This window comes from Lissotriton helveticus, chromosome 3_1 (genome assembly GCF_964261635.1).
Source record: "Lissotriton helveticus chromosome 3_1, aLisHel1.1, whole genome shotgun sequence".
NCBI lineage: Eukaryota > Metazoa > Chordata > Amphibia > Caudata > Salamandridae > Lissotriton > Lissotriton helveticus.
This window is the reverse complement of record NC_136061.1, coordinates 1040932278-1040958334: the sequence shown is the minus strand read 5'-3', so window position 1 is coordinate 1040958334 and position 26057 is coordinate 1040932278. Positions and strand designations below refer to the sequence as shown.

At 46.0% G+C, this 26057-nt stretch overlaps 1 protein-coding gene across 1 annotated transcript in view; it reads left to right on the top strand.

Moving 5' to 3' along the window:
• Positions 1-26057, top strand: part of ERICH2 (glutamate rich 2) — a 370290-nt gene that overhangs the window by 302559 nt on the left and 41674 nt on the right. Inside the window, exon 10 of the mRNA XM_078683840.1 lies at positions 5700-5757. Coding sequence (XP_078539966.1) covers positions 5700-5757 — 58 coding nt within the window. The remainder of the gene's footprint in view (positions 1-5699; positions 5758-26057) is intronic.

Below are 26057 nucleotides of genomic sequence, written 5' to 3'. Positions count from 1 at the left end.
AGGTAGTGGTAAGCAATAGTTCCATGGTTAGAATGCCTTTATGAGCCTGTACAAACCTACTAACTTGCATGTTTTAAGGGTTTTCAACAGCTCTTCTCTAATCTGATCTCATACTGAGAAATGTTGGCAATTTACTCCTGACAATGGCAGACGTAAACCTTCTTCCAGAGTTGGGAAAAAAGTGGTTAGAGGGAAAGTAAACTTGCAAACACTCAGAATTTCCCATGAGCAAATCTACACATGTAAACTTGCTCATGCTAAAATGTAGTTTTCAAATATTTTCTAGGAGTACTAGCTCTTGACCTACTTTTGTAAATTCTTGGAAATTCACAAAAGCAGTATAGCTGCACTTAATGCAAGGACATATACCATGGGTGTACTTTTGAGTCTTTCTTTAATAATTGGGCCCCTAATTTGGTCTGCCGTTGACCGTGACCTTATGAGTTTATTAAAATTCTATCTCTTTCTCTCTGTATCATCTGTCTTCGCTGTGAGTGACAGCATTCTGCTCTTTCACAAGGAGCATATCTGCACTCTACGTAATTTTGTTCAGTGCCAATAACTGTGACAGTTTGTGCTTTTTGAGACCAAAAACTATTTTTTCTTTTGCCAATTTTTGATATAGGGGTGAGGGCCCGGCAGCTCCCACACAAATAAAGTTTTGCAAAAACCACGCAAAAACAATTCACACATTGACAAAACAAAAAAGCTGACCACCAATTTCAGATCTACTGGCTTTGCCAATGCCTGTTTATTTTTGTTTCCTCAATTCTTATCAAAACTGGTTACATTGATTTTCAATTATAAATATTTTTGGGAAATACTAGCATGCATCAACACATGTTACTAAATGATGCTGCAAAGAAATGGTACCTGAGATTTTACAGTAGTTTAGCTAAATCTTTTTTTTCCTGCTTTCATTGTTTAATGAACATTTTATTTTGAAATGAAAGAATCATCAATCTTGCTTTCAAGCTTCTGCAAATATTTTCATCAAATCCGACAGCATTCTCGGAGCATTATACATAGCCTCATATTGCTAAACGTTGTAAACCTGTGTGCACATTTTTATACTGGAACCACAGTCTGTAGTGCAGGCAGAGCTTCCAACATTTACTTAGAGCGCTCCGTCTAATAATAAAGGCTTTCAAATAATGAACCATAAATACAAGTTTGAACAGCATTAACATATGGACAAAAATATTACCTTAACTGCAGACAGTGCACTTCCCTGAACCATAATGTGGTACTGCAAACTGGCAGCCAAAGGGTTTGTGCTGCAGGGGGTTGGGCCTACTTGTCCATGCATATGAAAACTTGTTGCCCTTGACCCCAAACAATATGTCCTGGGCGTCAGGCTATAGGAATTCCACATCCCTGGTGTACACGGAGAGCAGGCCAGAAGCAGAGCACGGCCGAAATTGGGGGGAGGGGGAAGGGGGAGGTGGCGGGAGAATACAACTATATGCTGGGATTAGAATAAGGGAGCGGAGGACGGTAGAAAGTGACAAACATAAGAGAACTGAGAAACACACACAAGAGAATCTCCTGGGAGAACTAAGGAGAAAAAGGGGAAAGAAAGTACAGTTTCCTCCAAAAGCAAATTAATATAGAAAAATAAAACTAAAGTCTAGAATTAATCTGAAGGTGAAAACAAAGTCGTAGTTGGAGAATGAAGTAATCAGTAGCCCGCCAACCCAAAATGGAGCCCATATGGATCTTTTCTGTGGCATAATTTATGCATTTATCAGTGCAAGTCATTGAATAAAGTAAGTGTGAGAGGAAAGCAGCGGGTAAACAGGAGGAAGGTAAAGCAAAATCCTGGGAGGTAGGGGCTAGAGTGAAAAAATGGGAAGAAAAGGCTTGGCTTAAACATATAACCATGTTTCGCTTATAGCAAGTACATATGTGTATATTTACTCATGTATATATTTGATCTTACACCTAGGTGTAAGTCACCAGTTTTTATCAATTCACGAGTGAATATTTACCACTAAGTATAGACTTGCACATCTCCACTCCCTTAAATGAGGAGTTTGTGCCTTCTATGTTTGTTTTCACAACCATAAAGTTACTACAGGCAACTGTACAATTGTATTTCATCTTCTGCCTAGTTGGCGGACATGTCTTTTCACCGGGGTGGAGACCTCTGCCCTGAAGATTATTATGGGAAAGTAAATTTAACCTGGAAATAATAAAATACATTTTTTAGTACGTTAATCTCTCAAATTAAATATGTATTAAATAATAAAGTAATTTAAACATCTAAATAAAATGTATAAATATTCCTTAAAAACATATTAAAACAATGCTTACCCTCACTACCATCTTTATTTAATATGTAGTAAACTTGGTTAAAAATTATTCTTTATTAAAGTTTAATGTCATTTTTAATTAAGTATTATTAATTCATATATAATTATCATGAGTGGAGAAGTGTGGCTCACTGGTTAGAGGAGGCAGACCTGGAAGCAGAGGTCAGCCCGGGACCAGGGTTCAATTCCCGGCTCGGCGGGGTCTTGAGTCCTAAAATGTCCATGGACTCGACAATTCTCGCTCCGGTGCCTACTCGATTCACGGGCTCACACTCTGCGACTCTGGGCAATAGCTTGCTTAATCTCCACAACGGCCCCTCGCGGCGGGATGCCTGGCTTTCACCTTGCGGATACCCTGCCGGGGTTATCTCACAGGGGAATACCAGGATGGGTTCCCTAAGCAAGCGCTTAGAAACCGCTTGGTGATTTGCGCTATATAAATTCCTGTACATTTACATTTACATGAGCTATGCTTTTTGAGCACCTAATAATGTATTTGTGTAATTTAAAATTTTGAACTCATTTAATGTATTTAGCATTAGTACCTAACTGTATTCATTTAATTCTCTGCCTCCAGTGATGCCTATTAGAGTGTGTTGCAGTACTAGTGGTTGGCCATGTATGGTGCTTGACTTAGTTCAAGGCAGACCTAAAGTACCTTTACAGCTGCTTTGGCACTTATAAGGTGGTATTAACTTTAGAAGTGTATTCCGTGAATTTGAATTGTCTTTCTCTTTTATGGGGTATGTTTTGTATTAGCATATCCTTCCCAAGCCCCTCCTTAAATTTCCCTAAACTCCTACTATTAGTAGTAATTATTCCTCATTTTCAGCCAAACCCTCTTGTTCCTCCCACATTCAGTACTATTTTGTATGCCTCCGTGAGTGGAGATCTCTGCCTGAACTCTTTGCACAAAAAAGATAGGAGAGACAGAGTTGTCTGACTGTACGCTTGTCCGGAATTACTCAATTTAGTGGCCTGGTTCCTGAATAGAATGAGTTCCATTAGGAGAATATCTCTCAATAATGCAGCCAGATCCACAAATAAATCAGGCAAGGCAAAATGGCTAAGATTTTGCATTTGGTGCTCTTCAAATATTTGTCATGCTTTTTCTTCAACATCAGCACAAGTATTAATGTACCTACACAGTTTAGCTCTCTCTGCATAATCTCATAGTTCAATCAGAGTTCATTTTGCCGCAATATTGAGATTCAGGAAAACTAGGAACCAAGGGCCAGGTATACAACCCTTTTTAGTGCCGATTTCCCGTTTGCGACAGCTAAAAAGGTGTGTGGTATGTACAAACCCTATTTTGCGAGTCAGTAACCTATTAGGCAAGAGGAGTTGGCCTAACGGCTAGGGCAGTCAACCTCAAATCTGGGGAACTGTGTTTGAGTCTCGGAACATCCTGTCATTCTGGGCAAATTACTTAATCGCCCCGTGCCTAACAAAAATGAATGTGTCCTCATGTAATGCAACTGTTGCTATGTAAAGATCTCTGATACCCGATTCGGGTCAAATTTGTGCTATATAAAAGTCTGTAAAATAAAAATTTAAATGTATGTACAGAGTTGCAGATGCGGTCGCAAAACAATGGCAGCTACCACCTACTTCAGGTAGGTGGTAAGCCAGTCGCAGCAAACATATTTTTTCAAAGCAGGCAGTGGTCCAACGTACCACTGTCTGCTGTTAAAAAATTAAACAGAAACTTTCATTTTTCTTTTTTAAATGCACCCTGTTTTCCTTTAGGGAAAACGGACTGCATTTTAAAAGAAACTGCTTTATTCAAAAAGCAGTCACATACATGGTGGTTCTCCGACCCTAGCAGGCCACCATCCCTGTGAGTGCTGGCCATTTTTAATGGGTTGCAAATGGCAACCTGCCTCATGATTATTGATGAGGCAGATCATTTGCGACTCCATTGGGAGTCGCAAACAGTGTCTCAGACACTGTTGTACATTCCATTTTAACAGTCCCAAATTTCGAGTCGCAAAAATCGCAAATTGCGAGTGCAAAATGGAATGGTCATACATCTGTCCCCAAAAGTCCACACAGGCAAATTAAAGAATTTCTAAAAGGACTAATTAGAATGTGTCCTCCAATTTAAAAAATGCCAACTCCTTGACAGCTGAACACAGTCTTGGCTCAATTGTTACGAGGGCCTTTAGAAACTTTACATTAGGCGGACATCAGGTATCTTTCATGGAAGACAGCTCTCCTCATAGCCCTTACATTGGCTATAAGAATTATCCAAATAGAGGCTTTTACAATACAAAGATCATACGAGGAATTTAAAAAGGACACTGTTATTTTAGGTTCTAATCTTAATTTCATACCGAAGGTTCCAACAGATTTTCGCGTTGGTGAACCAATTGTCTTAAAGTCACACTTTCAGAATCCTTCAAATGAAGCAGAAAGAGCACTTCACTCACTGGATGTCAGGGTATGGCCAGACGTGGGTTCCTTGCTCACTTTGCCACTGAATTCAAGCTAGCCTGGCTGATGACAGCCGATTAGCCAGAAACCGGTCCCAGGATGCTTGTTTCCGGTTCCGGGGAAACATAGCATGGCAGTTCGGCCTGGACTGTTCCCATGAGGCACAGGGTCAGACTGATTTGCATATGGCCATGTCTGAACTGGGGTGGCGAGTGAGCTAAAGAATGATGATGGATTAAACCAAGATCAGTTGACTGGGAGCGAGTACTTGCAATGTTCAACACTCTGTCCATCATCCCCTTTGGTTTAGCTCCAGATCTGTGTCTGTTGGTGCTGAAAAAAGCGCACATGGAGGCACCCAAATGGGCCTGCAAAAGTCACATCCGGAGCGATTGACACATGGAGGCACCCATATGGGCCTGCAAAAGTCACATCCGGAGCGATTGACGTAGTCATGGAGAAGTCAGTGCCACCTACCCAAGGCACACAGAAGTATTGCTCAAAAACATTTTAAGATCCAGTCAGACGCCTGGGAAATATTCTAAGGTGAGGAATCTACAGTTAGAAGTCTTTGTCAGAAAAGCTGTGCAGTGGCTAAAATTCAGGTATTAACCCTTTTGGTTAAAGTTGTATGTGGATTGCACCTTGTTAATTCAATCATAAGTCATATGTGTATATTACTGAGGAAGTCCAAAAGTGAAGAAACATGTTGGGGGTTTCATGTTTCATGCAGAGAAGATGCGATGGGGCTAAGCAGTTCGGGCTATGGCTAGTTTGAGTTTCATATGGTAGACCCTCTCTTGTGAGGATACATTAAAGTGTAAACAAAGTAATTTAATGCAGTTCAGACCGTTATATCCAGAAGCTTTCAAGAAAAAGTTGGAAACATTTCTATTCCAATTTTTGGTTTAAAAAAATGTATTAACGTTAAATATTTTTGTTTTTCAGTTTCTGAAAGCTATCATGGAACGAGACTACAATCTAGCAAGTAAACTTTGCCAAATGAGTAAGTAGTATTTAATAATTTATCGCCCATTTAACATTTTTATACCATATAGCTTTTAATAAATTAAAATGAAAACCACTTCATAGGTTGAAATGGGTACTCCTGTGTATGTATCATCATTCAACTGTGCATGTTTCTTCCAAACATGCATACCCTTTTTGTGATTGTTTCCTCTTTTTGTTTTGTTTACTTACCGTTGAAATCATTATGGAGATAATAAAAATGAATCATGTCTTAATGAATTGCCCAAATTTGTAAGTAATTACATTAAAAGATATATGTACAATTGTACTACTGAATATCGACACAAGAATATTGTGATACAAGAAAATCGAGGGAGAAATTATTGAAAGGTAAACGCATTTAGGGATCTAACTCCACATCTACTTACCTTGAAGATGCATGTACAACGTAGGTTCATAGATGGGGAGTTAGGTATAGAAATTCTAGACTTGCTTACCTGTTAATTTTGCAGACCAAAATCACCAGCAATTGGCAGAGTTATAATAGCAGTTCCCAGTTAGTTACACAAGACATATCTCACCTGATTAAAGCTTGTGAATTTACATGTTAATTGTAAAACTTCTTGGTCTGGAAATCTATTGGCAAAATTACCTGGCATAACTCACATTTAACTTCACCCTTTAACTGCAAATACTTAGTTGTGAAATTAATGTTTGGAGCGTAAATAATTACTTTTCCACATACCGATTAATAAAGAATACCAATCTCTCTAAATTTTAATAACCTGAGTCAGGATGGCAGTAGTGCTCCATTTCTTTCTTTGAGGGAGTGGAAATATATACAATATTTCCTGTCAAGCTTTCCTTAAACATGTGTATGCATCAGATTGTGGGTCCATTACAGTTGAACAAGGACAAAGTGCTGAGCCTTCCTCAGGTAAGGCGTACCCTTGTTGGTCCAAAAAACAAGGTTCATCCTGCTCTGAGCTTTTTGCTGCACTGAAGACTGGTTAGCAGGACATTGTGGTTAAGGTGTCTGCCCTCCTGGAGGCCTGTCTCGCTACAGCTTACCCACTGGTGAATAATAAGAACCAGCCGACCCCGCTGTGATCTCTGTGTCTTCACAGGAGCCAACACATCAGCAACTTCAACAAAAGCATTGAAAGTTTGGTGATCAGTCTCCATGTTTTCGGTGGCCTCTCATTAAACTTTTTTCTTTTTCTAAAATAAACTCATAAAATAGGAGTTTTGAAAAACAAAATACAAATGCCCTTACAACCTCGGTTTTTCTTCTAGGGTATAAAGGTCATTATTTTTTTCTGTTTGGAACCACCAGGTTTTCCCTGCAGGTCCCAAATAGGAAAAAGATTAGTCTGTCTGCGCTAAATAGGGCGGACGGTCTAATGTTCTTACACCAATGGCCCTTACACAGTGAGGCCATAAGTATAGGTTTCTGATGGTGGGGCTGTTGGACCCGGGGTTACCGATCCACTTAGGGTAGCCTGGTTCAAGGTAATAAGGCCTAACTCCACAGCAATGTGTTGTGCTTGCTTCACACTCAAACAGTAACCCAAGGTATTCCCACTTAAAAATGACACCACACCAGATTTATAAAAATAAGGAAAAGCTTTATCTTTTGTTCTTAGATCAACTTCAGTTCTTGGCAGTGAAAATTTCACATCACAAGCATTTCCATGTATGATTATTCCAACATTAAATCATTACATTCCCTTTTGTTTACATTTCAATAACCAACATTTGTAATACGTTATGCAGTTCTTCATCTCAGGCTGTTACAACTTTAATACATCAGGCAGCAGGACACACTTTATAAATAAAAAGAGCAGGAAATCTCATAGATCTGTGAAAGTAGTGTCACTGGGGGGGGGGGGGGGGGGGGGGGGGGGGCTGAGTAGCAGATTTTTGTATTCCAGTTAGGTAGCCAACTAGATCATATCACTAGGGGCTATTGGCATAACCTCCCCAGTGGGGAAATATACTTTATTCCAAAGTAATTTATCTGCCCCTACATCTGCAAGTTTTCCCCCCAAGTCCTGGTGAACCAATCATGTGGAAATATGAGTCTGTTTACCCCCGCAGGCCCCACTTCAAGGGCTGAGGCGATCTGTAGTTCCTTTCTTTCCCCTACTCCCTGTATCTATAGACCGCTACCTATTTGGTTGTGATAATCTTGACTCTGGATTTAGCACCTCGAATTCGCCCTCATCAGCGTATAACAGAGGGAAGACCCTGAAACAACACTTAGAACTGTTGCCGCCCTCGTGGCTCTTACCGGCTCTTGAGTCAGTCAGAGACGGCACTCCCTTCCAGCCCCGGCCCAATCTTCAGTCTCTACTTGGGGCGGAAGGCAAATGCGGGGAGTATCACGGGACAAGTCTCAAAGCCGGTTCCCCCTCGCCTTCTCTCACGACTCTGAGGGCAGCGTCCGGCGCTCTTCCAACGCGTCACCTGAGCCTGCCGCCTCCTAACTCCAGTGTCGGCCCCGTTCCTCCAGGTAGGCGGAGCCGACAACGCCCACCAGCCCAGACAGTGTTCAACGGGGCGGTTCTCTTCCTAGGCTGGACCCGCCCCGATCAATCCCCACGCCCTACGCTGGGGAACAGGATCGGCAACTCCGCTTGACAGGAGCTTAGCGGCACCACAAGGAAACGAAGGCTCTCACCAGAGGCATTCCGGGAAAATCAAGGTATCGATAGAATTCTCCCCCCTTCCTCTTCCTTCTTATCTGCAGCAGCCGGGGGCAAGGCGCTTATTGTTATGTTTATTGAAGGTGTCTCACTACCCCTTCTCGCTCTTACTTCCATTGCGCTGACATATAGGGGGGCTCTCTCACTCTTTAGACAGCTGTTAGTCCACCGGCTTCCCCAACACTCTAGTGACGTGGGGCTAGTTTCTAAAAAGGAATAATGGACACTCATAGCCTGTCCATCACTCCTTTAAAAAGTTCAGCAGCAGCACAGGTCCCCTCATATTTTTCACTCACCACTTACTCAGGTGAAAGGATGTCCCTCTGTGACCTGGCGATCTCAAGTTCAGGAGGGGGGGGGGGGGATGGAGATTTTTTACCACTCCTTCACTCGGATATTGGACCCCCTCGGTCCCTCTCCCAGCTGGATCAGTTCAGCAGGTAGGGAGGCAGATTCACAACACCTGGCAGCAGCTCTTCAGAACCATCAACCTGGTCAGGATCACCCTTCCTCATACACAGCAGTCTGCACTCCAGTCAGCTCTTTGAGGACTCAAAATGGCCGACCAGTGAGCTCCCTTTTATAACCTAGTCCCATGTCATCAGAAGGGACCAGAAGGTTCTAGATCCACCTAATACTAGCCTATGGCCATGGCTCTGAGGTAAATCCTGACAGGGCAACCATTTTGTGAAACATAGAAGACCTCCATTTTAGAAAAGGCACACCTGCGCCTCAGCACTGGTTAACAGTGAGGAGACGCCCAGAGGCTTAAAAGTCAACATCCAGAAAAATTCAGTGGACAAGGAAAAAAAAAGATTGCAGCAAAAAGGAGAGAAAAATAGGGAGGGACCACCCAAAGGGCTGACAGGTCTAACACGCGTCCTCCCCAGCTGAAAGTGGGGAGAGCTACCCAACCCCTTGGGAGTTCTCGTCACAAAGGCGGAAATACCTTGAGAGACCGTCTGCGTTGGCGTGGTCCACTCCAGGCCGATGTTCCACCCTGAAGTCCATTCCCTGTAGGGAGATGGACCATCTCAGTAACTTGGGATTCTCGCCCTTCATTTGCATCAGCCAACGAAGGGGCAAGTCTGAACAAGGAAGTGCGAGCCAAACAGGTATGGCTGCAGCTTCTTCAGAGCCCATACCACCGCAAAGGCTTCCCGCTCAATCGCACTCCACTTCTGTTCCCGGGGAAGCAGTCTCCTTGATAGGAAAACAACAGGTTGGTCCAGACCCTCTTCATTGAGTTGCGATAACACTGCCCCAATGCCATGCTCTGATGCATCAGTTTGGACGATAAACTCCTTGGAAAAATCAGGGGCCTTTAAGACCGGAGCCACACACATTGCTTGCTTCAGAGTGTCAAAGGCTCGTTGACACGCCTCAGTCCAGACTACCCGTCGAGGTCGTTTCTTAGATGTGAGCTCAGTTAGGGGTGCCACAATTGTGCCATACCCCTTGACAAAGCGACGGTAGTATCCTGTTAGGCCCAAGAAAGCTCGGACCTCGGTTTGGGTCTTGGGGGGCTCCCAGGCCATGATAGTCTAGATCTTAGCCCGGAGGGGCTGCACCGTTCCCCTGCCCACCAAGTGGCCTAGGTACACTACCGACCCCTGCCCGATCTGGCATTTGCTGGCCTTGATCGTCAAGCCAGCCTGTTTCAGGGCTTGGAGAACAGCCTGTAAATGACACAAGTGGTCCTCCCAGCTGCTGCTGAAGACTGCAATGTCATCTAGATAAGCAGCAGAGAAGGCCTCCATACCGGAGAGGACCTGGTTCACGAGCCGCTGAAAAGTGGCAGGGGCGTTCTTGAGCCCAAAGGGCATCACACAGAACTGGTAGTGGCCTTCAGGCGTGGAGAAGGCTGACCTTTCCTTGGCTCCATCTGTAGGGGAGATCTGCCAGTACCCCGATGTGAGGTCAAAAGTACTCAGATATTGGGCAGCTCCCAGCCGGTCAATGAGCTCATCCGCCCTAGGGATTGGATGAGCACCAGTCTTTGTCACGGAATTCAGTCCCCTGTAATCTACACAGAACCTGAGTTCAGGAGTGGTGCCCGGCGGGGCAGCTTTTGGTACCAAAACCACTGGACTGGATCAGGGGCTGCTTGAAGGTTCAATCACTCCTAGCTCCAGCATCTTGGTGACTGCACTGTGAATGCTGGCCTTCACCTGATCTGACAGCCGGTAGGTCTTGGACTTCACAGGTGGGCTGTCCCCTGTGTCCACATCATGGGTACACAGGTGGGTCCTTCCCGGGATAAGGCAGAACAGCGAGGAATACTGCTCCAGGACATGACGGCAGTCCCTCCGCTGTTCAGGAGTTAGGGATGGTGAGAGGATCACCCCCTCCACCGACCCATCCTTCTCTTGGGACGAAAATAGATCAGGGAGAGGCTCACTTTCCTCTTCCTCTGCTCCATCAGTCACCATCATCAAGATGACCTCGGGCCTCTCATGGTGGGGTTTGAGGCGGTTGACATGGAGCACCCGATGGGGCTGCCTGGGGGTCTTAAGATCCACTAAGTAAGTGACCTTGCCCTTCTTCTCAATCACCTCAAAGGGGCATGTCCAGCGATCCTGGACATCCCCCTCTTCCTACTCCTTTTTCCCATCTGGGTGAGCTGCCACCCATGCTCTCAAGCTGGTTTGGAGTTCCACTTTCTTCGCACCACGCTTGAAGGACGCCCCCTTTTCCTGGCAAAATTCCCTAAGTTGGGCCGCTGTGTAAGTTTCCAACTCATCCAACTCAAACTCCATTTTACCAAGCGGGGCCTCAGACAGTTACTCTGGAGTATTTCAAGAAAGAGGCGTCACATAAGGCTACTTTAACCCACCACCAGAAAGGAATTTGGAAAAACAAAAACTTCCAATTATGGAGATTACTAGGAGAAAACTCCAGGTGTGGAGTACGTGGTGCACACTAAGCCACTGTCAAGTGGACGCAAGCACAAGCCCTAATCCCACCACTGAACACCAATATGTTGGACCCGGGGTTACCGATCCACTTAGGGTAGCCTGGCTCAAGGTAATAAGGCCTAACTCCACAGCAATGTGTTGTGCTTGCTTCACACTCAAACAGTAACCCAACGTATTCCCACTTAAAAATGACACCACACCATATTGATAAAAATAAGGAAAGGCTTTATCTTTTGTTCTTAGATCAACTTCAGTTCTTGGCAGTAATAATCTCACATCACAAGCATTTCCATGTATGATTATTCCAACATTAAATCATTACATTCCCTTTTGTTTACATTTCAATCATTTCAATAATCAACATTTGTAATAAGTTATGCAGTTCTTCATCTCAGGCTGTCACAACTTTAATACATCAGGCAGCAGGACACACTTTATAAATAAAAAGAGCAGGAAATCTCATAGATCTGTGAAAGTAGTGTCACATATACCAGGGGGGGGGCTGAGGAGCAGATTTTTGTATTCCAGTTAGGTAGCCAACTAGATCATATCACTAGGGGCTATTGGCATAACCTCCCCAGTGGGGAAATATACTTTATTCCAAAGTTATTTATCTGCCCCTACGTCTGCAAGTTTTCCCCCAAGTCCTGGTGCACCAATCATGTGGAAATATGAGTCTGTTTACCCCCGCAGGCCCCACTTCAAGGGCTGAGGCGATCGGTTGTTCCTTTCTTTCCCCTACTCCCTGTATCTATAGACCGCTACCTATTTGGTTGTGATAATCTTGACTCAGGATTTAGCACCTCGAATTCGCCCTCATCAGCGTATAACAGAGGGAAGACCCTGAAACAACACTTAGAACTGTTGCCGCCCTCGTGGCTCTTACCGGCTCTTGAGTCAGTCAGAGACGGCACTCCCTTCCAGCCCCGGCCCAATCTTCAGTCTCTACTTGAGGCGGAAGGCAAATGCGGGGAGGATCACCGGGCAAGTCTCAAAGCTGGTTCCCCCTCGCCTTCTCTCACGACTCTGAGGGAAGCGTCCGGCGCTCTTCCAACGTATCACCTGAGCCGGCCGCCTCCCAACTCCAGTGCCGGCCCCGTTCCTCCAGGTAGGCGTAGCCGACGACGCCCACCAGCCCAGACAGTGATCAACGGGGCGGTTCTCTTCCTAGGCCCTACGCTGGGGAACAGGATCGGCAACTCGGCTTGACTGGAGCTTAGCGGCACCACAGAGAAACCAAGGCTCTCACCAGAGGCATTCTGGGAAAATCAAGGTATCGATAGAATTCTCCCCCCTTCCTCTTCCTTCTTATCTGCAGCAGCCGGGGGCAAGGCGCTTATTGTTATGTTTATTGAAGGTGTCTCACTACCCCCTTCTCGCTCTTACTTCCATTGCGCTGACATATAGGGGGCTCTCTCACTCTTTAGACAGCTGTTAGTCCACCGGCTTCCCCAACACTCTAATGACGTGGGGCTAGTTTCGGTCCCTCTCCCAGCTGGGTCAGTTCAGCAGGTAGGGAAGCAGATTCACAACACCTGGCAGCAGCTCTTCAGAACCATCAACCTGGTCAGGATCACCCTTCCTCATACACAGCAGTCTGCACTCCAGTCAGCTCTTTGAGGACTCAAAATGGCCGACCAGTGAGCTCCCTTTTATAACCTAGGCCCATGTCATCAGAAGGGACCAGAAGGTTCTAGATCCACCTAATACTAGCCTATGGCCATGGCTCTGAGGTAAATCCTGACAGGGCAACCATTTTGTGAAACATAGAAGACCTCCATTTTAGAAAAGGCACACCTGCGCCTCAGCACTGGTTAACAGTGAGGAGACGCCCAGAGGCTTAAAAGTCAACATCCAGAAAAATTCAGTGGACAAGGAAAAAAAAAGATTGCAGCAAAAAGGAGAGAAAAATAGGGAGGGACCACCCAAAGGGCTGACAGGTCTAACACGCGTCCTCCCCAGCTGAAAGTGGGGAGAGCTACCCAACCCCTTGGGAGTTCTCGTCACAAAGGCGGAAATACCTTGAGAGACCGTCTGCGTTGGCGTGGTCCACTCCAGGCCGATGTTCCACCCTGAAGTCCATTCCCTGTAGGGAGATGGACCATCTCAGTAACTTGGGATTCTCGCCCTTCATTTGCATCAGCCAACGAAGGGGCCAGTCTGAACAAGGAAGTGCGAGCCAAACAGGTATGGCTGCAGCTTCTTCAGAGCCCATACCACCGCAAAGGCTTCCCGCTCAATCGCACTCCACTTCTGTTCCCGGGGAAGCAGTCTCCTTGATAGGAAAACAACAGGTTGGTCCAGACCCTCTTCATTGAGTTGCGATAACACTGCCCCAATGCCATGCTCTGATGCATCAGTTTGGACGATAAACTCCTTGGAAAAATCAGGGGCCTTTAAGACCGGAGCCACACACATTGCTTGCTTCAGAGTGTCAAAGGCTCGTTGACACGCCTCAGTCCAGACTACCCGTCGAGGTCGTTTCTTAGATGTGAGCTCAGTTAGGGGTGCCACAATTGTGCCATACCCCTTGACAAAGCGACGGTAGTATCCTGTTAGGCCCAAGAAAGCTCGGACCTCGGTTTGGGTCTTGGGGGGCTCCCAGGCCATGATAGTCTAGATCTTAGCCTGGAGGGGCTGCACCGTTCCCCTGCCCACCAAGTGGCCTAGGTACACTACCGACCCCTGCCCGATCTGGCATTTGCTGGCCTTGATCGTCAAGCCAGCCTGTTTCAGGGCTTGGAGAACAGCCTGTAAATGACACAAGTGGTCCTCCCAGCTGCTGCTGAAGACTGCAATGTCATCTAGATAAGCAGCAGAGAAGGCCTCCATACCGGAGAGGACCTGGTTCACGAGCCGCTGAAAAGTGGCAGAGGCGTTCTTGAGCCCAAAGGGCATCACACAGAACTGGTAGTGGCCTTCAGGCGTGGAGAAGGCTGACCTTTCCTTGGCTCCATCTGTAGGGGAGATCTGCCAGTACCCTGATGTGAGGTCAAAAGTACTCAGATATTGGGCAGCTCCCAGCCGGTCAATGAGCTCATCCGCCCTAGGGATTGGATGAGCACCAGTCTTTGTCACGGAATTCAGTCCCCTGTAATCTACACAGAACCTGAGTTCAGGAGTGGTGCCCGGCGGGGCAGCTTTTGGTACCAAAACCACTGGACTGGACCAGGGGCTGCTTGAAGGTTCAATCACTCCTAGCTCCAGCATCTTGGTGACTGCACTGTGAATGCTGGCCTTCACCTGATCTGACAGCCGGTAGGTCTTGGACTTCACAGGTGGGCTGTCCCCTGTGTCCACATCATGGGTACACAGGTGGGTCCTTCCCGGGATAAGGCAGAACAGCGAGGAATACTGCTCCAGGACATGACGGCAGTCCCTCCGCTGTTCAGGAGTTAGGGATGGTGAGAGGATCACCCCCTCCACCGACCCATCCTTCTCTTGGGACGAAAATAGATCAGGGAGAGGCTCACTTTCCTCTTCCTCTGCTCCATCAGTCACCATCATCAAGATGACCTCGGGCCTCTCATGGTGGGGTTTGAGGCGGTTGACATGGAGCACCCGATGGGGCTGCCTGGGGGTCTTAAGATCCACTAAGTAAGTGACCTTGCCCTTCTTCTCAATCACCTCAAAGGGGCATGTCCAGCGATCCTGGACATCCCCCTCTTCCTACTCCTTTTTCCCATCTGGGTGAGCTGCCACCCATGCTCTCAAGCTGGTTTGGAGTTCCACTTTCTTCGCACCACGCTTGAAGGACGCCCCCTTTTCCTGGCAAAATTCCCTAAGTTGGGCCGCTGTGTAAGTTTCCAACTCATCCAACTCAAACTCCATTTTACCAAGCGGGGCCTCAGACAGTTACTCTGGAGTATTTCAATAAAGAGGCGTCACATAAGGCTACTTTAACCCACCACCAGAAAGGAATTTGGAAAAACAAAAACTTCCAATTATGGAGATTACTAGGAGAAAACTCCAGGTGTGGAGTACGTGGTGCACACTAAGCCACTGTCAAGTGGACGCAAGCACAAGCCCTAATCCCACCACTGAACACCAATATGTTGGACCCGGGGTTACCGATCCACTTAGGGTAGCCTGGCTCAAGGTAATAAGGCCTAACTCCACAGCAATGTGTTGTGCTTGCTTCACACTCAAACAGTAACCCAACGTATTCCCACTTAAAAATGACACCACACCATATTTATAAAAATAAGGAAAAGTTTTATCTTTTGTTCTTAGATCAACTTCAGTTCTTGGCAGTAATAATCTCACATCACAAGCATTTCCATGTATGATTATTCCAACATTAAATCATTACATTCCCTTTTGTTTACATTTCAATCATTTCAATAATCAACATTTGTAATAAGTTATGCAGTTCTTCATCTCAGGCTGTCACAACTTTAATACATCAGGCAGCAGGACACACTTTATAAATAAAAAGAGCAGGAAATCTCATAGATCTGTGAAAGTAGTGTCACATATACCAGGGGGGGGGGGGGCTGAGGAGCAGATTTTTGTATTCCAGTTAGGTAGCCAACTAGATCATATCACTAGGGGCTATTGGCATAACCTCCCCAGTGGGGAAATATACTTTATTCCAAAGTTATTTATCTGCCCCTACGTCTGCAAGTTTTCCCCCAAGTCCTGGTGCACCAATCATGTGGAAATATGAGTCTGTTTACCCCCGCAGGCCCCACTTCAAGGGCTGAGGCGATCGGTTGTTCCTTTCTTTCCCCTACTCCCTGTATCTATAGACCGCTACCTATTTGGTTGTGATAATCTTGACTCAGGATTTAGCACCTCGAATTCGCCCTCATCAGCGTATAACAGAGGGAAGACCCTGAAACAACACTTAGAACTGTTGCCGCCCTCGTGGCTCTTACCGGCTCTTGAGTCAGTCAGAGACGGCACTCCCTTCCAGCCCCGGCCCAATCTTCAGTCTCTACTTGAGGCGGAAGGCAAATGCGGGGAGGATCACCGGGCAAGTCTCAAAGCTGGTTCCCCCTCGCCTTCTCTCACGACTCTGAGGGAAGCGTCCGGCGCTCTTCCAACGTATCACCTGAGCCGGCCGCCTCCCAACTCCAGTGCCGGCCCCGTTCCTCCAGGTAGGCGTAGCCGACGACGCCCACCAGCCCAGACAGTGATCAACGGGGCGGTTCTCTTCCTAGGCCCTACGCTGGGGAACAGGATCGGCAACTCGGCTTGACTGGAGCTTAGCGGCACCACAGAGAAACCAAGGCTCTCACCAGAGGCATTCTGGGAAAATCAAGGTATCGATAGAATTCTCCCCCCTTCCTCTTCCTTCTTATCTGCAGCAGCCGGGGGCAAGGCGCTTATTGTTATGTTTATTGAAGGTGTCTCACTACCCCCTTCTCGCTCTTACTTCCATTGCGCTGACATATAGGGGGCTCTCTCACTCTTTAGACAGCTGTTAGTCCACCGGCTTCCCCAACACTCTAATGACGTGGGGCTAGTTTCGGTCCCTCTCCCAGCTGGGTCAGTTCAGCAGGTAGGGAAGCAGATTCACAACACCTGGCAGCAGCTCTTCAGAACCATCAACCTGGTCAGGATCACCCTTCCTCATACACAGCAGTCTGCACTCCAGTCAGCTCTTTGAGGACTCAAAATGGCCGACCAGTGAGCTCCCTTTTATAACCTAGGCCCATGTCACCAGAAGGGACCAGAAGGTTCTAGATCCACCTAATACTAGCCTATGGCCATGGCTCTGAGGTAATTCCTGACAGGGCAACCATTTTGTGAAACATAGAAGACCTCCATTTTAGAAAAGGCACACCTGCGCCTCAGCACTGGTTAACAGTGAGGAGACGCCCAGAGGCTTAAAAGTCAACATCCAGAAAAATTTAGTGGACAAGGGGAGAAAAAATTGCAGGCAAAAAGGAGTGAAAAATAGGGAGGGACCACCCAAAGGGCTGATAGGTCTAACAGGGGCCACTGGGGGCATCACCTTCAGAAACCTGATGGTCTATCTGATTCATAATAGAACAACAGTACCAAGGGTTTGATGGGCAGTATACTGCATCACATTTGTGGCAGAGTACCCTGTCCACCAAACTCTAAATTGGGCCAGAATTCTTAAGGTTAAACTCGAGACTGAGGCTAGATAGCAAATCTGTGCCAGGTGTGACCTGACCTCCCCAAATATGAAATCAAGTTTGGTCCTGATTTGAGCTTTTTGTGCTAAAAGGAACATCTTCAGCTCGAGCCAGATGGCATTGTATCTGATTTCAAGTGACCCTTACCGGTTTCAGAATTGGGCCGTGCGCAGATGGAAATCTTTGATATGAAGCTTAGACTAAGTACCAAGTTAGACACTTTTGCAAGTGTAACCTGCTTGGTGTAGCCAAACTTCACTCCATCGCGATCGGCAGAAATCGTGCCTATGTCCCGGTCAACCAGGAACTGATAGTTTGCATTAGGACTTTACTTTTTCTATATATCTTTTGCCATGACACTTGAACACTTCTTATTTCTGACTCCACATATTATGATCAATGTCTTTTAGTTAATTAACGTTTCGTTATATTGATTTGGAAATTTAATTTGATTGTTTTCTTGAAATTGTGGGTACTTCGTGAGCTTAACTTGCATTTCTCCGGGACTTGCCTGTTGCGTGTGCCACAGCTTTCAGAGGTTAAGCAGTGTTTCTTAGAGAACTTGTTGAGACATAACCAGGCTTTGCCTATTAAGTTGGTAAGGGTAATCCCTTTCCAAATTAATAGCTCACTTTCTGACATTTCTAAATAAGTGCACATCCCTGGAATTCAGTTTTGTTCTAAATGCTACGTGAGGTCTAGCGGGGCTTGCATATTGCACTAAAGTGATTTCTATTGTAAACGTATTATAGACCATAGCACGCTTCTCCAACAAGTAGTTTGTGAGCCACTGTCAGCTCTCCAGCTACCTGCTAGTACCTCTCCTATGCTCAGCCCAGGCTTCTAAATTAGATGCATGGTTGAATTAATCTATGTATGCCAAAATCGAAAGGTGTGAATTTGAGGCACAAATAAAATATGTGTATTTTCAAAACTCAAAAGCTTCTGTGTGGAGAAACATGGTTGAATTTCGGAATTATTTAAAACCAAAATTTGAGGGATAAATCATGCAGCGTTGGGAAGACATATTACTATGATTATTAACCTGGTTCCATTGGCAATGTAGCGATGGCTGTTCTAAATTACCCATTTAGAGACATTCCACATTTACGAAGCATCTTTTTTAAATTAATGCTGGCAAAAGTGCTTGATTCACTGATATGATCACTGCTCTTGCAACGTGTGGCCACTAAGACAGTCTTGTTTGATATGGTCAATATTACAACTCTAAAAATATTAGTAGCTCGAGACATTGTTCGTTGAACATAAGTAGCTCTTATTACTGAAAAGGCTGGAAACCCTTGACCAGAGGCCCTGCTGAAGTTCACGCCAGATATAAATTACAAAGGTATTTTTGTCAGCAATGACTGACCTCCTAACTCTTTACACAAATATCCTTTTTTTTTTTTTTTTTTTTTAAATCCTCATTAGCCTTTACGCCACCCATGTTCGATAGTTTCCGCCCTGGGCTTTTATCTCATATGCTGGCTATGGACTCAGGTATATGCGGCTCTCCAGCCCGGACTGGGCCACCATCCTCTGTACCGCCCTGTGTAGATGATGGCACAGCCACGCTGGAGGCCGCGGCCCGGTCTCCAACTCCGCCTTCACGAAGGACGGACCTACTCCACATGCCTGCGAGATAGGCCAAGGCATTAATCATAGGAATTTTTCATTTATGTCCTAATCTCTTACAATATACCAAGGCGGAGGCCCGCATATTACCCAAAATGTTGCAAAAAAAGTAACCAAAATCTGTGTTTCCTATTCATCCGACCTTTGGAATCTAATGTCGCAAAGTATCTCATGCATTTTAACCAGTCCATAAGTGTCGGTGTCATAGCTTCTACCCATACTTTACAGATTTCCCTTCGAGCTAGCAGAACCCCATAAAAAACGAACTTTACTTTATCATTCATTCTATTATCATGTAAATCGTATCTCCCGGTAATAATTAGTTCAGGGCTTACCTCTATCGTGCAGCCGATTGATTGTGATAGACAATTGCTTACCGCCTCCCAAAATTCCCTGATGTTTAAGCATTCCACAAACATGTGCAGGTCATCCACATTTATATTTCTGCATTTTGGACACTCAACCCGTCCTCCAGCTTTAAATTTCGAAAATCTGCGGGGGGTCCAATAGGCTCTATGGATGGTAAACAGAACATTTCGCCTTAAATTTGCAGATTTTACTGTTTTATAAAGAATAGTCATCATTACTTGCCATTGATTTTCTGTAGCGATGTCCGGCAAGCAATCTCTCCATAACAGTTCCGGCAATGTGAACGGGCCATCTTCCATCTCCACCATTTACCAGTACCACATCGCAACTTCCTTCTTGAATAATTGTGAAGAAAATATTTTGTCTTCAAAGTAAATGTAAATGTAAATGTAGTGCTTATATAGCGCACGTATCACCCCCGAAGGGGTCTCAAGGCGCTGTACACATACCGCTGTGGAACCCTTCCTGGCCTTTCCCTGTGAAGTGCCCACTCCTGGGCACCCCCAAGGTGAAGCCAGGCATCCTAGCGCTGTTGGGGCCGTTGTGGAGATTAAGCAAGCTATTGCCCAGAGTTGCAGAGTGGGACCCATGCTTAGAATAGGCACCGAGGCGAGAATTATCAGGTCCGGGGAAATTGAGCCCAAGACCCACCGAGGCAGGAATTGAACCCTGGTCCGGGCCAGACCTCTGCATCAGGGTCTGCCGCTCTAACCATTGAGCCACACTTCTCCTGGAGACCGATAACAGTATCCGACTTATTTGCCCAGCTTTGCATCTGCAAGTATTTGAACTTAGATAACCCTTTACCCCACACCTGTGCCCCTTCTATCCAACCAATCAATATTCCCTCTGGAAATAGGTCTCCCCAAGTTTTTAATCCTGCTATTTTCAACGGGACAGCCAATGCATCCTCTGCCCACGGCGGTGATCCTGGTGTGTCCCAGATAGACGACCTACATCCAAAATAACTCAACTTTGCTAGTTTTCTGATTTTATACCAGAGCTCTGCTGCTTCCCGTAGAGTTTTCAATTTCACCTTTTTGAAGAATTTTGGGTCTGAAAATGTATACATAAATCCGTCTTTATCATAGTTGCTCAAACTTAACATAGCCAAGAAAATACGCCCGATGGTTGTATCCTTCGGTACTCCCATAAACTCTCTCAAATTTTTTAAACGAAAAGCCCAGTCATATAACAAAAAATCTGGGGCTGATCGCCCGCCCTTGTCCCATCTTCTTCTAATTTTTTTCCAAGATAAGCGAGATCCTTTAGAGGCCCAAATAAAAGAGCAAATCTCACTTTGTAATCTCTTAAGCCCCTTCTTGTCAAAGTCCCAGGGAATTGTTTCAAACAGAAAAGTAAGTTTTGGTAAAATCACCATTTTAATCAAGTTGGTACCACCAAACAGAGTGAGAGGTAGATGACTCCAACTTCGCAATATCACCCCTATTTCTTTCTTCACCCTAGAAAAATTAATTGTTGTTAATTCTGCTATATTCTGCGTTATTCTCACTCCTAAATATCTCATCTCCTTCTTGCATTTAATGTCTTTAGTGTCCAAGTTCCATGCCATTAGTTCTGTTTTACTCTCATTAATTTCATACCCTGAAACTTTGCCAAATTCTTTAGTGAGCTTAAAAATGTTTCCCATTGACTCTTTCAAATTTGAAGTAAAAATAATAATGTCATCCGCATAGAGACCAATCTTCTTATTCCACTCGCCTGCCCTAAAGGGGGCTATTGTATCCATAGCTCTAATCCTACTAGCAAGCGGCTCTATATATAAATGAAATAATAAAGGAGAAATCGGGCATCCCTGGCGTGTACCCCTCATTACTTTAAAGGAGGGTGTCAAAATGCCATTTACCAGCACCTTAGAGGTAGGGGAGCTGTACAGTGATAGCAATGTGTTAGTATAGTTTGGACCTAATCCTAGATGTTGAATGAGTTTCTTCAGATAAAGCCAATTCACACGGTCAAACGCCTTGGCGGCATCGAGGGCAATAAGAGCAAGAGGGAGATTGAAAACTGTCGCCATGTCTATTGCGCCAACCACTGAGATGGTGAGTTCTTTTAAATATCTACCCTTCATAAATCCCTTTTGGTCGTCATGGACTAAGTGTGCGATAACTAGACTCAATCTATCGGCCATAATTTTAGTAAACAATTTGTAATCATTATTTAACACAAATATACTTGCTTGCAACTCAACTAGAGGAATCTAGTACTATATATTAAAACATTCTAAAAAAACATTACATCAGTCCCATTTTTAAACATTTTACTATTGTTCCATTGAATTCAGTAGCATAATCAGAGCAAAGTAGGCCCATATTTTTGAGATAACTTTAACTGGCGCCCTCATGAATGATTATATAGATTCGTACATGTGCTTTCAGTGTGCTGAGTCACTGTACATAGTTAGGTAGCAGACAGAAATATGAAGGGCTGCACTTTGTCATGTGTCATTTATTTCAATAGGACCCTGACACTTTTGACCAACATATCATCTTTACCAAAGTTTAGTCGAGAACATACATGTGCTCCAGCTAAGTTGCAGAAATAATAGCTATCACTTAATTCTGTATTTTTACACAATGTATAAAAACACCTAGTTAGATTAAATTCTTTTAAATACTAATCATCGCCAAACAATCTCTTAACTATTACCATGGTAAGCAATCCATAGTAACTGAAAAAATGTCAATAGGTAAAGAACAAATACCTTAATTTAAATAATGTGAAGAATTAATGACTCTGCATTGCAAACGTATCCAAATTAAAAAAATACTTTGAAATGCTCAATGCCGGCAAACCCACCAAAAACATGTAACAGCTTTACATGCATTGTGATAACTTCTGAAACTAATTAGCCAGTGCTGGGTGACTATTGTAACAAGCATTAATTGAGCATGGGATTTCAGTTGTGGAGGTTTTATGTTGTGGGTATTGCCCCTGAGAGTATTGAGGTTCACTAGTTCAAACCACCAGTCCTCTTTCAAATGTGTGTTAAAAAAATGCAGTCATGTCCAGCCACAGCAGCACCGGGCTTCAGCCAACTTCCCCCCCCCCTCCCGCCGCCGCAGCCCACAGCCACCAGCGGCCGCAGTGCGGAGGGGGAGAGACATCAGGAGAACTACCCTGCCCAGACGCCCTAGCGGCAGCCGAAGCCGCGCCTCCCACGCTCCGCGCCAGGAGGCGCTTTCAAAAGGGACAATACGCCAGTGGAGCGGGGGACTCTGTAAATAGCTTGGAGGCATTGCCACTTACCTCCCTCCAGCCACAGCAGCACCGGGCTTCAGCCAACTTCCCCCCCTCCTGCCGCCGCAGCCCACAGTCACCAGCGGCCGCAGTGCGGAGGGGGAGAGACATCAGGAGAACTACCCTGCCCAGACGCCCTAGCGGCAGCCGAAGCCGCACCTCCCACGCTCCGCGCCCGGAGGCGCTTTCAAAAGGGACAATACACCCGCGTCGTGGGACCGCGCGCGGGGCCAAGCCCGGGCAAAGGGCGGGCCCTCTACGGCCGGATAAGGACGGGACGGGCCACCCCCCCTTGGCAGCCACATTTGAATGCCTAATTCCACGAAGGTAAAGACCACCTCGTATTGATCGTTTGCCATAATTCGCTCTATAATCTTTTATCGTAATGAATTCCAAGGGGGATCATTCAATTAGTGAAGTTGGCAATAGGCAAACGTTCTCTTTATTAGAGGAGTTAAACCTCCTATGCCAAACAACCTATGCTACATTGCTAACCCCCCCTCTGCCCAAAAGCGTTGGTGCACTTTCAGACAAGGCTACAATCCTAGATCCCTACATACTATATAACAAAGCCTGCAGCCCGATCGCTCCATGTCTTGAACTCTCCCAAGTCCAAGCTGTGAAAAGGAAAGAAAACGGCGCAAATCAAGGAGGAAATGATCCCACAATTCACAAAATGTGCTTAAGTCCACTCATTTCTAATTCCTCACTGATCCCACCGACTCTTGAGTACCCAGAGCCCACGGCATCTCCTCCCTGCTTGCACATATTGCCCCTTATTGAACAACTGGTTAGCTCAATGATAGCCCCCCTGTTAGAAAAAATTAACATGCTAGGGGATAGGCTCTCTGGTATAGAGAAAGCCATTAAGTTAAACCCGCTGGTTGGTGAATGTAGTGACACACTCAATTGCCCTAAATCAACTTCTATCCAACCAGGCTCTAAACCATCTGTGCAGGATAAAGGGCATCAAACACAACCTGCTGGCCCTAGTGTACCAGGGCAAAAAATAGCTAAACACTCTGCTACAGTTTCCCTCTCCCAGCTGACTGTACCTAGAGTAGGTCACAAGAAGGCTAATTCTATTCACTTACCACCGGAAGCGGCCCCATATGTGTGCATCCTTGCGGGTGTACCTGCTCTCCCACCTGGAAAGCCTGAGAGACAACATGATCTAGTTAATAAAACCAAATTTTGGCTGTCAAAAAATAGGCCTCTGCCTCGTAATTTATACGGAGCAATTAGGAGCGTCAGAAGGGTGAGCTGGTTGGGCTCCCTTCCCAAAGACCTGCCTGGGGTCTTGGTACTTGTGAGATTTAGAGACAGTAACATTGTCCCTTACTTGAAAACTAGGCCGCCCCAAATAAGAGACGGCCCAATATCCATATGGGACTTACATGATTTCTATCCCAACATCGTGTGTTCTCTTCCTCTTCCGAAATGGACATGTAATAATGACTAACCACGAACTTTGTTGATACTGACTCAACTCTGGAGTAGAAAAGAAATTTTAGGATTGGGACACTACTTTACTGTACTTTGGTCTCTTAAAGTGTTTTATTATCTAATTATTATTATTCGGAAGTAAATTGTATGTATTATGAACTTTTTATGGTTTTGTATCACAAAAACCGAAATAAAGTATATTTGATTTGATGATAGTAACTGAAAAAATGTCAATAGGTAAAGAACAAATACCTTAATTTAAATAATGTGAAGAATTAATGACTCTGCATTGCAAACGTATCCAAATTAAAAAAATACTTTGAAATGCTCAATGCCGGCAAACCCACCAAAAACATGTAACAGCTTTACATGCATTGTGATAACTTCTGAAACTAATTAGCCAGTGCTGGGTGACTATTGTAACAAGCATTAATTGAGCATGGGATTTCAGTTGTGGAGGTTTTATGTTGTGGGTATTGCCCCTGAGAGTATTGAGGTTCACTAGTTCAAACCACCAGTCCTCTTTCAAATGTGTGTTAAAAAAATGCAGTCATGTCCATGCATGGTTGACTATGCAGAAGTGACGGATACATTTCGATTGTAAATTAATATAAGACGACTGCCATTCACAGGGCAACTCCCTTAGGTCCCAGCCCACCCGCCGGACGTACGACGCCGCCACCCTCAACGCACTCAACTCCGGCCGAATCCCGGGATGCTACCGAGCCACCCCGAGACGCACCCACGGACCCTTCTGCTGCAATGCCTGCAAGTTCACCTGCAACCGGACCCACGCCACACCAGCACCCACCAAGCCGACCTCCAGCAGCACCCACCTGAAGTGCATCCTGCTCAACACCCGCTCCGTCCACAGACACGCCGTCGAGCTCTGGAACCTGCTCGACACCACAGCCCCAGACGTCGACTTCCTCGCGGAAACCTGGATGAACGCCTCCTCAGCGCCCGACATCGCCATCGCCATCCCGGACGGCTACAAGATCATCCGGAGGGACCGCGTCAACCAGACAGGAGGAGGCATCGCCATCATCCACAGGAACACCATCCGCATCACGACCAACACCGACGACACCCTCGCACCCGCCGAACACCTGCACTTCCAGATCCACGTCAACCCCAAGACCACCCTCAGAGGCACCCTCATCTACAGACCCCCGGGACCACGCACCCAATTCAGCGAAGACATCGCCAACTTCATCAGCCCGCACGCCCTCCCCTCCGCCGACTACATCCTCCTCGGGGACCTCAACTTCCACCTGGAGAACAACAACGACCGCAACACCACCACCCTGCTGGACAACCTCGCCAACCTCGGACTCAAGCAACTGGTGACCACCCCCACCCACTACGCCGGACACACACTCGACCCGGTCTTCTCTTCCAGCAAGGACATCACCTTCAGTCACGCCACGGGACTCCACTGGACGGACCACAGCTGCGTCCACTTCAGCTTCAGGAGGACCACGCTCCACCATCACCAGCAACAGGTTCCCCGCAGAAGCTGGAACAAGATCACTGCAGACCAGCTCGCTACTTCCCTGAGCAAGAACCCTCCCACCAGCACAACGAACCCCAGCCAAGCGGCCACCAACCTCACGAAGTGGATCAGCGACTGCGCAGACGACCTCGCCCCTCTGAAGACCCCGCCGAGCAGACCCGGCAGCAAGAAAGCCCCATGGTTTAACGACGAACTCAAGAGCTCCAAGAAGAACTGCAGAGCACTCGAGAAACCCTGGCGCAGAGACCCAACACCGGACAACATGACTGCCCTCAAGCTCGCCACCCGAAAACACCACCAACTGATCCACACCACCAAGAAAACCGCATTCAAGGAACGACTGGACAACAACGCACACAACAGCAAGGAACTCT